Below are 13,415 nucleotides of genomic sequence, written 5' to 3'. Positions count from 1 at the left end.
CCAAAGGGGCAAATTGAGTCATACTTTAAAATATCTTTGCTAGTAATCTCTCTGATGTTACAATTCTGTGAAGTTCATCCCTCCTCATGCTGGGTGACTGTTAAGAGTTAACCAGACAAAAACTGAGAAAACCCCATTCCTAAATGGTTCAAAGGTTGAAAGAGGCTATTTAGCCTTTGTGACATCTTTCTAGGCCTCTTTTAATGGATTAATTGTTTCAGGAGGAAGATTTGGTGGAGATAGGTGCAAAATATTGTTATATCCAATTTGGAGATACCATCCACAATGAACTTGTGCAGAAGGTGCTCCATGACTGTATTCCAGTAAAACAGCTGAAGTCCAAACCCCTGGAAAAGTGGGTGAGCCTTGTAACCTACGCACATGCTAAGGTAAGAGGTTTGTCAGGCAGTGCTGGGTAACCACTCTTGAGCACTAGCTTCTGCTTCTTTCACCATTTTTATTTATTAATAGTCTATTAATAGTAGGGGAAGAAGAAGAACGAGCTTAGTTTGGAGATCCCAAATAGCTCATTAGGTCTGGGGGAGCAGAAAGCCTTTCTGCTCACACTTCCATATGAAGAGCAAGGGGGAAGAATGAAAAAGTACATTTAAATCTCTGAATAGAGTAGCTTTTAAGGCTCTATTTTCCATCTGAAAACCAAGTCAGGATGGGCATGGCATGAAGTATTGGTTTTTGATCTGGAAATGAATTACCTGCATTATTTCCATGGCATCCAAGGTGCATTAGACTTGGAATAGGTCAGTGGGGATTCGAGGGAAATTTGGAATCCAGATGCCTGTGGGCACTGTTAGCTGCATGTGGGTCCCTGGAGACCATTCCTGATTTACTTTCTCCAAGTTCTCTTGACACCAGTAACAGCAGAGGATTGTTGGGATCTCTGGGATCGGGCTTGTTATTTGTTGTCTGCAGATCATGCAAACCAGATTTTACTGAGAAAACCTTGGGTTTGTTTTTTTCCTGCAGGCCCCATACACACAGGACCATCTCTCCTCTCAGACTGTGAAGGAGCAACTTGTAGATTTTGCTCGCTTTCAGTGGCCTTTGCTTTTTTCCAGATTCTTTGAAGTCACTAAGTTTTCAGGTAATATCTGGAGCCTGGGAGTAGAGGATAGATATAAGATCAATAGGGGAAGACTTGCATAGCATTGATAAGGATTCTTTTCTGTATTTTCAGGACCCAGCTTGCCTAAGAACCACTTCATCATTGCTATAAATTGGAAAGGCATCTGCTTCTTGGATGAGTCAGAAAAGCGTCTCCTTGAGCTGACCTACCCAGAGATAACTGGCATCCACACCAACAGGTGAGGGCCCCAGAAAAACAAGATCTGAAGATGGCATCCCTTACTCAGTAAGGGTGTACATTCTCTGCCACCTCCTTAGGTGATTTGATCTGTGCCTGGAAAGGTGGTTTAGCCTAGGTCCAAGAAAGGGAAAACTGAGCAGCCTGTAAAGGAAATAATGAAAACTGGATCCTTCCAGCTGGTGTAAAGTGGTCCTGTTCAGTCAGAAAGGTGTAAGGAAGCACAGGCAGGCATTGAGACAAGAATGGCCCAAATAAGTGACACAGTTAAGCCATTGTCTGTGGTGCATGCTGGGAGTTGACATCTTTCTCGGGTGTCATGGACCAGAAGAGGATCACTGAAAAAAGCTGTTAACTACTGCCTGCTCATGGCACACTTCCTTGCATCAGGTTACTCAGAGTAAAGGGTCTTACATACACAAAAAAGCCCCCTGTGAGGACTGCCAGAGATTTAATTAGCTGTTGAGTTACTCCAAAAGAAGGGCGTTCTTGTGTCTATATGGAAGCACTTTTGCACAAAACATGGTGGAGTCCAGAGCAAAGCTGAACCACTTCAGTCCTTCACACCTGCCAGCTCATGGGAAGGCAAATTAGGAACTACCAATATTTACTGTAAGGGAGTTACCTGCAAGGAGATGTGAGTGCCTTGGCTGTGTTTACAGGTGGGTCTGTAAGTTTTTCAGATGCCCTGGTAACAAATTGTTCAATAATACCTAGGGCAGTGAAGTCATTTGGACAGAGCTGCACTCTCATCACGCTTCGTGCTGAGGAGTTTGTTCTGACATCTGTAAACAGTGTTGTCATTGCTGAGCTGGTGGTGATGTTCCTGGAAGGACTGAAGAAAAGATCACAATTTGCTGTGGCAATGCATGAGAAAAAATCCCAGGGTAAGTCTCATAACCCTTCTACAGGGTGTGGAGAAATCGTGAAAGAATCCACAGCACTTGCTTGAAGGTGCTCAAAGAAGAGAGGGGAACTTCATCAAGAGTCCCTTTGCTCCTCGGGGGATGCATCAGCACAGCAATGCCAAGCATAAGGCAATGGGATTCAGTACCCTTGCACACAAATAACCTTTCCTTCCTCCTTCTCCTTCTTTATGTATTTTATTTAGATAGTATAGTGTCCAGGAACTCAGTTTGATTACAGTAGGAAGTTGGATCTGGGTTCTCTGGAAATACTTTGCAGAAGAATTTCACAGAAGCAGTAAACTGGAATTTCCTGTGGAATAGAGGTGGCTCAAACAGACATGCATGTTTAAAATGTAAACATTAACTTCAGCTACTTACAACTACTGAGTTCCTTTCCATGCTTTGCTGCCAGTCTGGATACAAAGTCAGCATTCATGTGAATCAAACTGAGTTCTGCCATTGCCCTCACTGGATCAAAGTCAGGGAGTCAGAGGAAACAGAAGTGATTTCTCTGGTGTTACTGGAAAGTGCTACTGGAAAATTAGCCATATTTACACAAATCACTTTCTACTGCTAACTGATTTCAGGCCTTCAAAATACAATTTCCTTGTCTTTCACATTGCTTTACATTTTCTCAGACTGTCAAGCCTGAACAGTACCCCCTTATTCTGTTTTCCAGATGATCCTGGCATCCTGTCCTTCAAGAAGGGAGACTTACTAATCTTCACCGAAGACAAAAGGCTGGATGCAGACTCTGGCTGGATCTGTGCCCAGAATGAAAGGACAGGCAAAACAGGGAATGTATTTTTGGAAGACATCTACATCATTCCTTCCCTCACAAAACCCTCTAGTCAAGTGCTGGTAAGGAAAGCTAAGCACTCCATGTGAAAAGACTGGAAGATAAAAATGTTAATATGGTTGAATTTATAACTGGAAGATAATTGTCCCTCCAAAGTCAGACAATTCTATACCTCCCATTGAAACAAAGCATTTAATTCTGTCCTGTCTGAAAACAAAACTAAGCCAAGCCCAGACTCTAAGGAGAAGACTGCAGCTGCACAAAGGCAATGGCTTTAAAAACCCCCAAAAACCACTCTATCACCATGGGAGATTTCAGTGCCTGGAACTGGTAGCAATTAAGGGGTATGAGTATGCAGTTGAATTTTCCTGCATTGACTCTGGGCTTGAGTGGTAATCACATAATGCCTCAAGAGGACCTCTAAGTGCATCAGGTTACTTAAAGAGAATACAGTCTTTGAGGGAGCCAAGGTTTCTCATTAGTATCACTGCTAATAATTTTGTCTTCAGTTATGAGGATTCACTATATTGGACTCTGTGCTAACAGACAGAAAGCAGAAAAACTGGTAGCAAAACACACTAGAGAGAAGCAGGTGCATTGTAAAACATGTGCTGTGCTTTGGATAATCACATACATTTCAATGCCCACTACTGTTACCTCTGTATAAATTGGTTCTTTGAGTCAGCTGTTCCCAGGTCATTCTGGAGTCTCTGGAGATGCTGCTTTTGAGGCCGGAGGTCTCAGGCAGCACACAGGGCTACCTGCACATATATGCTGAGTAACCCCTGACAGTGCATGCAGAGACCTGTCTCCATGTGACATCTCTGTGTGGCTGTGTTATTGCAGAGTCTGCTGATGATGTCTCCAGACCAGAGGAGGACAGCTTCACAGAACTCCTTCATGGAGGAACCCGATGAAGAGGATATCAAGGTGAAGCCTTACACCCTGGAAGAGTTCTCCTATGAACACTTCAGGTGAAGTTCTCTGTGTAGAGTATGACCTAGAAAAGTTCTTGTTGATCAGTAATCCTTAAAGCCTATTATGTAATGGCATCTCCCACTTCTGATTGTGTTTCTTCTTTTTGTTCCCTGTAATTGTGACTTTGGATACAGAGATTCTGGCCCATGGCCATTGTATCTTAAGTCTGCAGAAATGCAAAGGCGAGGACTGACTGGGCTGACTTCTTCCAGCAGGCTCTATTCTTACTTCTCACCCTTTCTTCAGCACTTACCAGCTAGTGAGGATATACAACATCTCAGAGAAAAAAGAAAGAGGAAAATTAGTTTTCTAAAAACCCCTCTGTTTTTTGCAAGCCTCCTACCTTCTGGATATACAGGAAACTACATTTCCCTGCTCTTGCTGACCTACAGAATCAAAGGAGATCTGAGATCACTGTTTTGTGAAAGAACAGGTCTAGAGATATGACTTTATGATAATGACCTCCTTTGTTCAAAGCAATACTGGTCCAGTAATTTTTTATTGCTTGCACTTGTCTTTGTTCAGGACTCCTGAGAAGGAATCCATCAGCAAAGCTGTTCTCCAGAAATCCCGTGGGCACAGTCAGCTGTGGGCACATTCCAAGGAGCCTCTGAAACAGCCATTGCTGAAGAGAGCATGCACAGACCCTGATCTTCGGGATTTGGCCTGTCAGGCCTTCATTGATATCCTTTCTTTCCTCTCTTTGGGATCTGAGAACACTAAAGGGGAAGGAAGAGTTAGCCAGGTCCACTAAATTACCTCTATTGAGATGCCTCAGCCACCTTACAGGGGATACATTCACATAAATATGGAGTGGATCAAATCTGTTTCCCGTGTCTGTAGGGAAATGTTCCAATTTCCTCCCAGTACTTCACAGCTACTGATGGCTCACTAAACGAATAACCTGGTTTTAGGAGTGAGAGGGATTTCCTGCATATGCCCAGAGAATGCAGCTATTAGCACTGTACAAATCACAGCCAAGCAGCAGCTGCTGCAAAGGGAAAGGGGGTAAGGGACAGACAGGGAACATGCTCCAGACGTTCCTTCCAGCGTTAGCCACTTAGACATCAACCAAGTCACTAACATGTTAGGATCCAGATGAAACTCCCCATTTGCCTTCCAGAATTTCTGCTTTTCTCCTTAACAGCACATTCACCCATCATGAAGTTCATGGGAGACTACCCCTCAAAACAGGCACACTCCTCTGTGGAAGTCACTGACCAGATATTTGTGCCAGCTATCCAGGAGGAGGTCCTGAGGGATGAGATTTACTGTCAGATTATGAAACAACTGACAGAGAACAGAAACAGGTATTTACCTGGGTGCAAACACCCTGCTCCTGCAGAGCCAGGCCCCAGGTGCAGGGGGCATCAGGAATCCTTGCTGCAGTGGGGGCAGGGGAAGGATAAACAAATGCTGGAGCAACAGGTCCCCTTCCCCCTTTTTGCCAGGCAGTGCTTACCTCTGTGGAGTGCTCAGGACCACTCCCTGGCTGGGAGAGGCCAGAGAGCACCATCAATCTTCTCCCCTGAGCTGCTGCTTTGCTCCCATCAGCATTCCATGCTCATCTCTTTGTGGTGTGAGGCAGGCAAGGTGTCACTGAGGCTCTCCTGCTCCCAAAGCAGTCTGTAGGAGAAACATGGCACTGCATAGTCCTTGCATCCCTTCACTGACTGCCCTGGCAACTCTCCACTTAAATTTCCCAACAGCAGCATTCCCCTCTCACAAAAACATAGTTCACACTGGATTTTTACCACCAGTGAATAATTACTTTTGAGTAGTTATATTAATTTGGTTACAAAACTGCCTTGCAGAACAGATTGGCTACAGAGGCATCTGCCCACATAAAAGTCTCTGAAATGGGCTGGTGTTTTCTTCCCCACTCACAAAATGATAATTTGATCTACTTCCAGGAAAACTGAATTGCAAAAAGCAGCTTAAAATAATATTCATTATTAACAAAATTATTTGTCTGTTTCTGGATGCATTGTTTTTTGTTTGTTTGTTTTTAATTTTCTGTCTTCTGTTCCACAAGTATTGCATGTAGTGGAAATTTCATCATGTGTGTCAGTGTTGAATGGCAAATTCCCTTGCAGGCAGTGAATCTTACAGGCTATTTAATGCATAGTCTGTAACCATGGTGCCAGTGCCATGCCTGATGTGTTCCACCAATGTGAGCAGGATCACTGATGTGGAAAAAACAATGCTTGAAAGGTGGCTATTTGCATATACTTTCATTAGAACAGCCAGAGCAACAAATCTTTCATCTTCCCAGGCTGCTGTGTTGTGAACCATGTCCTGCTCTCACACAGACACAAACACCACTCTATAGAGTATAAATGGGATTAAAATAGTCTGTTTTCATCTGCAAAATTAGAACAGTGAGTGGGAATAAAGAAGCCAGAACCTCTTTATTCAGAAAAGTCTGATGCCCTTTCAGAGCCAGGCATGCTGACTTGCCCAACCAAAACCACTTCACACCAGTGAGCATTTCAGAGCAATCTCAGAGCACAGCTGAAGTGTGTTCTGCTCCTGGCTTTGAGGCAGAATTACTGACCACCTCAGGGCTGCAGAGCCCTTCTTAATGGTAAGGGCAAGGTGCCAGAAGAACTTAAACTGTCAGATTTCACAGATGCAGAGGTTGGAAGAACTGGATTTCCACCCGAAAAATAGTACCAGCTTGATCTGGAACATTTAAGAACTGCATCCACCTCACTACATGATGCTATCACCATGTTCATTTTTCAGAACAGGAGTACCTGTAAGGGGAAGCCAGTGCATGCAAAATGTTCATGCCCTGAGCAAAGGTGGCCAGTGCAGAGGGCAGGTGAATACATCCACTGAGAAACCAGGATCTGAATACATGTGAGCTTGAACACCAAATCAGCAGTGGCTGTCCAAGAGGATGCCACCAGGGTCACTGCTGCTGAGATGGCTGCTAAACTGGAATTTATATTTATCCATGAGGTTTGCATCTGTCATGAGTATTTCTTATGCAGGACTTGGCACTGTCTTCACATGCAGGCTGTGGCTGCTGCACAGCAAATGAATGCCAGAGCCTGGGTGAAGGCTCTGTTGATTTGCAGCTCTCTGCACAATGGGACCACGATGGGAGTGCATTTCTCTTCCCTGTAGCTGGTATGTGCTCAAACAGAGAATTCTATGTGGCTGCAGCAGAACTGTTGGTTTGTGTTCCCAGGTACAGTGAGACCAAGGGCTGGCAGCTCCTCTGGCTCTGCACTGGCCTCTTCCCACCCAGCAAGTCACTGCTCAAACACACCCAGAAGTTCATAGAGACACGCCAGAAAGAAACACTGGCCCCGGCGTGCCGTCGGAGGATTCAGACAGTAATGAGGTAAATAATCTGGCATACAACCAGCTCAAAGTGCTCAAATAGCAATAATCAGGTCCCAGAAAACACACAGGCTAAAACAGTGCAACTGTTGTTTTCCTTTTTCTCTTTACATCTTGGGGTTTTTGAAGTGATCATTAATTTTAACTTTCTTTATGGACTTTGAACCATTGAAGAGAGGTCTATGTCACAGTTTCAGTTTTTTCTTTCACAGTTAGTAGCATTTAAAAAATTCATCACCGCACATAACCACTTGACTCCCAGAGCTGGGTATTTCAAACATCCTAAAGGGCAGGCAGCTTGGAATGATGCCACTGATGATCTCCTGACCTTACTTTTCTTTGGTGAGGCAGCATGCCCTTGTTGAAAGGATCAGTACAATCAATTCCTATTCTTAAAAAAAACCAGAAGAACAAAGCCCTAACTCTTACCTGGCTGCTCACAGCAAGGACTTCTCCATCCACTTGTCATTACCCCAGGCTGAAGCATAAGACCCCCAAACCACAGTGTTTCCTGAGCTTCCAAATGAGTTGTCATTCTAAGGGACATTACAAAACCAGAGAGAGAGGAAGGATAACAGGATTCAGGAAAGATCACTGAACTGTAAGGGAAAGGCTTCCCTAGATTCCTCCAAGCACTGGAATAACCCACTGGAATAAGCCCCTCTGAGAACAAAGATTTAGCACTAAGGTTGACTGCAGCCTTCTCCCTTTTGATGGTGGTGTGATTTACCACTTGCCTGCCACAGACCTCATCAGTAAAGAATCTGCCCAAAGATTGCTCCTTTCAGCTCCTGCATCTCCCCCTTTCCCTCAGGCTGGGCCACATGTTTGGTCTGTGAGCCCCACAGGTCAGGCTCTAGGGGAACACTAATACAGTGGATGTCCCCCTTGCAGTGGATGGGGTTTGGCACTGCTGGGGCAATGTCACCACACATTGAACTTGCTTTTGAAGTGTCTGAAAAATGCATGGCAAGGAATGCTATTCATTATTTATTTCTATTGAGAAGACTTAAAAATTCCTGCCTCTCTATATCATGTGCTATTCATGCTCTAAGCCCTGTTGAGCTGTACAGAGCTTCTTTAGAGAGAGCAAATAGGGAGGGGAAAGCAGAATGGGCTGCTTGGAAGGAGGATTTTATTTGCTAAACTGCCCCAGATCTGGAGCCTAGGGGATGGGAAGTGGAACAAAGACATATCTTATCTCCTAAGTTCTTTTCCTAAGAGTAAACTTGCATCTGCTTAAGACAGAATAGAATAGAACAGAACAAACTATTTCAGTTGGAAGGGATCTTCAATGATCATCTAGTCCAACTTCTCCCTGTAAGTAACCTGGTCTCTTTGGAAAGGGTAGAGCAGGCAGCTCAAAGGATTGACCTTAACACACACAGGGGAACCCAACTGAGCCCTGGGGTACACATCTTTTCTGCCATAAACCACTTTACAGCTTCACCCCCAGAATCCTGGTCAGGGAACGACCCTGATGGGTGTTAAGCAGATCTCACCTTGGCAGTGAATTCCTAGCTCAGGCTGCAAGAAGAGGTGGGTAGCCCTGTGCCTCTGCAGCAATTCCCTGAGCTCCCAGGGCCTCCCTCTGATGCCATGGCAGGAACAGGTGACTGAGTAGGGCAGGTCCTTCATACAGTGCCTGCACAATACAAAGCACATGTTGTTCAGCTTGGTTACAGTCAAGTCCTCCTTTATTGGATGGAAAAAATTAGTTTTCAAATCCAACCAATTAAAGCTTGGATCCAGACTAACCTCCTCCTAAGAGACCGACCCCATGTGAGAGGCCCATAACACCAGCTATGGTGTTCAAAATATCTGAGCAGCCTGCTCTGTGTCACTGAGGACAGGAACTTAACAGCCCCAGGAGGTAATTCGCTAGATTGGTTCTCCCTTTAACTATGTCAAGATTCTGGCATGACTGAGACTTCAGGGCCAGTTCCTTTGCTGTAAAAGGCAGCTCTGCTCTGAACTATAATTTCAAAGAACTGGGCTTGTACAGCTTAAGCACCTCCTAAGTCAGTGATTGCACTTCAGCTCTCATATAAAATGCTTTCAAGCAGCTCTCCAGACCTTTTTGGTACTTGGGCTCCAAGTAATTTTGTATCCAAATATATAGCTTTTTACTGATGCAGGAATTAAATAAAATGTATTTCTCCTTGTAGTCGCTATATTCACATGTCAGTCAGTAAGGAAAAATGCTGCTGAATCCACAGAAGAGGCAATAGTGCTGGCTAGGAAGGTGCCTTATTCATGCAACCTCCTTGCAGAGCAGAACAGACTTTCACTTTACATGCCAATAAGACCCTCAGTTTCTTGCTGTTAATACACTGAATTTACACTGGGGTGGAGGTGCATTGGAGCCAGCCCCATCACAGAGTACTGGCATTTTGGAGGGTGCCTGCTGTTTGGCCGGAATACTGCTGTTCATTTCCTCAATGATTAAACTGATGTCTCTTATGATGGTGGTGGCATTTTCCAGGAGTGGCTGCAGGAAGTGGGCACCTCATCCTGTGGAGGTTGAGGCCATCTTACAGAACAACACTAAGATCTCACACAAGATTTGCTTCCCCAACAAAACAGAACTGGTGAGCACTTACTTGTTTTCCCAGCCTTGACCATTATTCCAGCCATGATGTGCTCATCCAGGAGCATGTGTGAAGACATTCAATATTCTTATTTCTTACTGTCCTCTGTGTAACAAGAATCTTGTTATCTCATAGACATTTGATGTGGGAACAAACACCAAAATCCAGACTCTGTGTCAGAACATCGCTTCCAAATTGCAGCTGCACTCCTGGGAAGGTTTCAGCCTCTTTGTGAAGATTGCAGACAAGGTAACTCCTCCTTCACTCTGGCAGGGTAGCCAGGCTGCCCCTCCTCTCTTAATATGTATTTTTTACCAGGTAATATGTATTTCATTACCAGGTCACCTAAACAACCCTACAAAGCCAAGGACCAGAGCAGGTGATTACTGCTTCTGTCTTACTAAGGGGATACAACCTAAACTTGAACTTTTAGCAGCTGACAATTATTTTCAGTCTCGTGAAGGAGACCGAAGATGCAGAACTTCTATCATGCTGCCAGTACCCAGGTGGCACTAAAAGCAGAGATGCAGGCTTTCCAGCAGCTGCTAGGATGGTTGCATACTGCTGGATTCAGCCCTTTCTCACCCAGACTTTGCCCAGATGTGCTGCACGTGTACAGTGCCCACTAGGACTAGGGAAAGCAGGGGCAACCAGCACCAATTAATCACTCTCTGGTTTGTTGGGAGCCTGCCTTGTCCAAGCTGAACCTTGGGCTGGCTCTCTCACTGAGATGTCCCTTTTCTCTGAAACTCTGATTAAGGCAAAAGCAGCACTGAGCACAAGGATGTTCTGGTGTGCTGCCTTCCTGAAAAGAGAAACCCAGTATGTAACAACACTTTACAAAGGGAAGAAGACTGGGAACTAGGTAGGCATCTTCAGCTTGACTTCAATAAACAACCTGAAAAGCAAAAAGCAACAGAAGATGCAATAAAGATCCCCGTATGAAACATAAGTAAATTGGGCCTTTCTCCTCCTATTTTTCTACTTCTTTCCTGCTATAATTCTGCCCTTTCACTGTAAACAGGGAAAGAAAATTCAGCCTGATATATGGGTATGTGGCACAGGCAGTATTTTATGATGTGCTAACCCCTCCTTTCTCTCCTTCATTGCTTGGCCTCTGCAGGTGATCAGTCAGAATGAAGCAGACTACTTCTTTGACTCACTAAGGCAGGTGACAGACTGGAACAAAAGGAACAGGCCAGGAAAAGATGGTAAGGAGAATGCCAGCATGACCAGAATTTGCATGAGATGCTGTGTTAAACTGGAAAGCAGCTGATCCATCCAGTAGGATTCAGTCCATCTTGGGAAGTGTTTAGCAGAATCTTGTATAATTTTTGTTTGCACATACATGGTTAATGTCTGCACCAGCAGCAAGATCCAGTGACCTGACGCAGCCAAGCACTGGCTATCAAAAACACCAGAACATTTCTGGGAGGGGGGATCTCTCCAGAAATTTGAAATTGGTACACAAGATTTTTTGACCCATTGTATCCAAAACACACAGCTGGATATATGCAAGTTAGATAGGTTGATCCTCAAATACTAAGAATCAGCCAACACATGCAAATAGGTTCTTTACAGTGTCACTCACATTTCTTGAGTTGTTAGAAAATTTTTAACCAGGTTATTACCTGGTGATACCCAAACACATTATGTTGTCAAGAAACCACTTGTTTGAATAAAACAATGTAATAATAATAACAAGCACAGCAATTCCTTGCACTTACTATCCCACCTCCCCAATGGATAATATACATTTTTAAATCAATATCAAACTCAAACTCTATATCAATTTGTCCTCACCTTTGCATATTTCAAGATAGCTGAGGTTCAACTCCATGAAGCTCTATGTATCTAAAACCTTCTAACTTCTCTTCCCTCAGCTGATGTAGCTGCTAGAAGCTCGGAAAATCACAGTTTAAAGATGTGGGTGCACTAAATCACAATTCATTTGTAGAAGCACAGCCATCAGGAGATGTATTCACATCTGTGTAAGAGAATTTGGGTGTATTGCACACCAGCAGGCAGCTGTCATGAACACCAATAACAAACACTCAATAGTAGTCCCTCAACTTCTCCATCTGACCATGGTAGGAGCAGTGTCCAGGAACTGAAAACTGATCATTTGTTTTGTCATCTAAAATGGCTTTTCACGTTGTTTTGTTAGTAATTCTGTTACTATTAAAACCATAATTACTTTTCTGAAGAAATTCACAAGCCATTTAAAAACTGTAGGACTATCAGTGACACAGAGAACACTAACAAGATCTGATCTCCTTAGGGGCTGCTCTGTCAGTGGCCTATGAGGTGTACTTCATGAGAAAGCTGTGGCTGAATGTAACTCCTGGCAAGGATCTGAAAGCTGATACCATTTTCCATTACCACCAGGTAAGCAGCTCCCTAAAGAGGTATCTTGTGATACCTTAATTTCTTGTGAGACATTAAGTCTGTAGGAGTATTACTGTCTCCCTCTTGAAAGCCTGCATTATAGAGCCTCCAGAGGAACACTTCCTCCAGAGGGGGCACAGCTAAGTCTCAGAACAGATTTATTTCTCACAATGTCCAACCTGAGCTATACTGAACATGTTAAGAGTACAGCTCCTTTACTTCACTGTACTATTCAAATGCTTGTCTTGCTCCATAAATCAGAGAATCACAGAAAGTTTTGGTTGGATCTTTAAAGATCATCCAGAGAACCTTCAGGAGGAGCTAAAAGTTCTTTGGATGTCCTTGGACTGTGCTTGGCAAGACTTGTGTCCTGACCTCACAAATTTAGAATGTTTAAGTCTATTGTGTCTGGATTCAGAGCTGATCTCTTGCAGGAGCTGCCAAAGTACCTCAGAGGCTACCACAAGTGCTCCAAGGATGAAGCTGTGCAGCTGGCAGGGCTGATTTATAAAGCGCGCTTCAACAACGACCGCACGCAGCTGGCAGCTATCCCCAAAATCCTGAAGGAGCTGGTGCCAGACAATCTGCTCCGAGCAGTGGCACCAGATGAGTGGAAGAAGGTAAGAACATCAGCTTTCATTAGTCATATTGCATTTACAGAGCTTTAAGAGAGAAAACACACTGAGCCACACTACGTTTTTGATCTGATGGTTTTGAAAGTACTCTGGAGAGATGGTATTGGATATTGCTGGATTTGCCAGCAGGGTAGCAAGAGGATTTGCCTCTTACAATCCAGATTTTACACAGTCTACCAAAATTCTGAACTATATCTGCAGGCTTGGATGGCTTATCTGAAGTGTGCATCTTTCTTGGAGATACTAATCTAGTCCTAGCACCCAGAAAAAGAGTTAGAGATAGCAGAGCCAGTGATGAGACTTGGAAGTTGAGGATATTGGACAGAAATAGAAAATTAAGGTATCTCATAAGTATTTCTGGCAGCAAATCAATCTCCTTGCACCATGCTACTTCCAGCAAAAGGCTCTTTTATCCTCAAAAAGGGCAAGGAGGTTTCAGCA

General features: G+C 44.0%; 1 protein-coding gene across 2 annotated transcripts in view; it reads left to right on the top strand.

The window, feature by feature from the left end:
* The window catches only part of MYO7B (myosin VIIB), a 46,793-nt gene that overhangs the window by 30,181 nt on the left and 3,197 nt on the right, over positions 1-13,415 (top strand). For both annotated transcript variants that reach the window (XM_059479269.1, XM_059479268.1), the window contains exons 31-44: positions 222-389; positions 985-1,102; positions 1,196-1,322; positions 2,039-2,208; positions 2,909-3,090; positions 3,875-4,002; positions 4,532-4,689; positions 5,163-5,316; positions 7,206-7,361; positions 9,846-9,951; positions 10,087-10,200; positions 11,075-11,162; positions 12,233-12,339; positions 12,774-12,959. In XM_059479269.1, the coding sequence (XP_059335252.1) occupies positions 222-389; positions 985-1,102; positions 1,196-1,322; positions 2,039-2,208; positions 2,909-3,090; positions 3,875-4,002; positions 4,532-4,689; positions 5,163-5,316; positions 7,206-7,361; positions 9,846-9,951; positions 10,087-10,200; positions 11,075-11,162; positions 12,233-12,339; positions 12,774-12,959 (1,962 nt within the window). The remainder of the gene's footprint in view (positions 1-221; positions 390-984; positions 1,103-1,195; positions 1,323-2,038; positions 2,209-2,908; positions 3,091-3,874; positions 4,003-4,531; positions 4,690-5,162; positions 5,317-7,205; positions 7,362-9,845; positions 9,952-10,086; positions 10,201-11,074; positions 11,163-12,232; positions 12,340-12,773; positions 12,960-13,415) is intronic.

The sequence above is a fragment of the Ammospiza nelsoni genome, chromosome 10, assembly GCF_027579445.1.
Source record: "Ammospiza nelsoni isolate bAmmNel1 chromosome 10, bAmmNel1.pri, whole genome shotgun sequence".
Taxonomy (NCBI): domain Eukaryota; kingdom Metazoa; phylum Chordata; class Aves; order Passeriformes; family Passerellidae; genus Ammospiza; species Ammospiza nelsoni.
The sequence above is the reverse complement of the archived record's forward strand: the minus strand, read 5'-3'. Positions and strand labels throughout refer to the sequence as shown.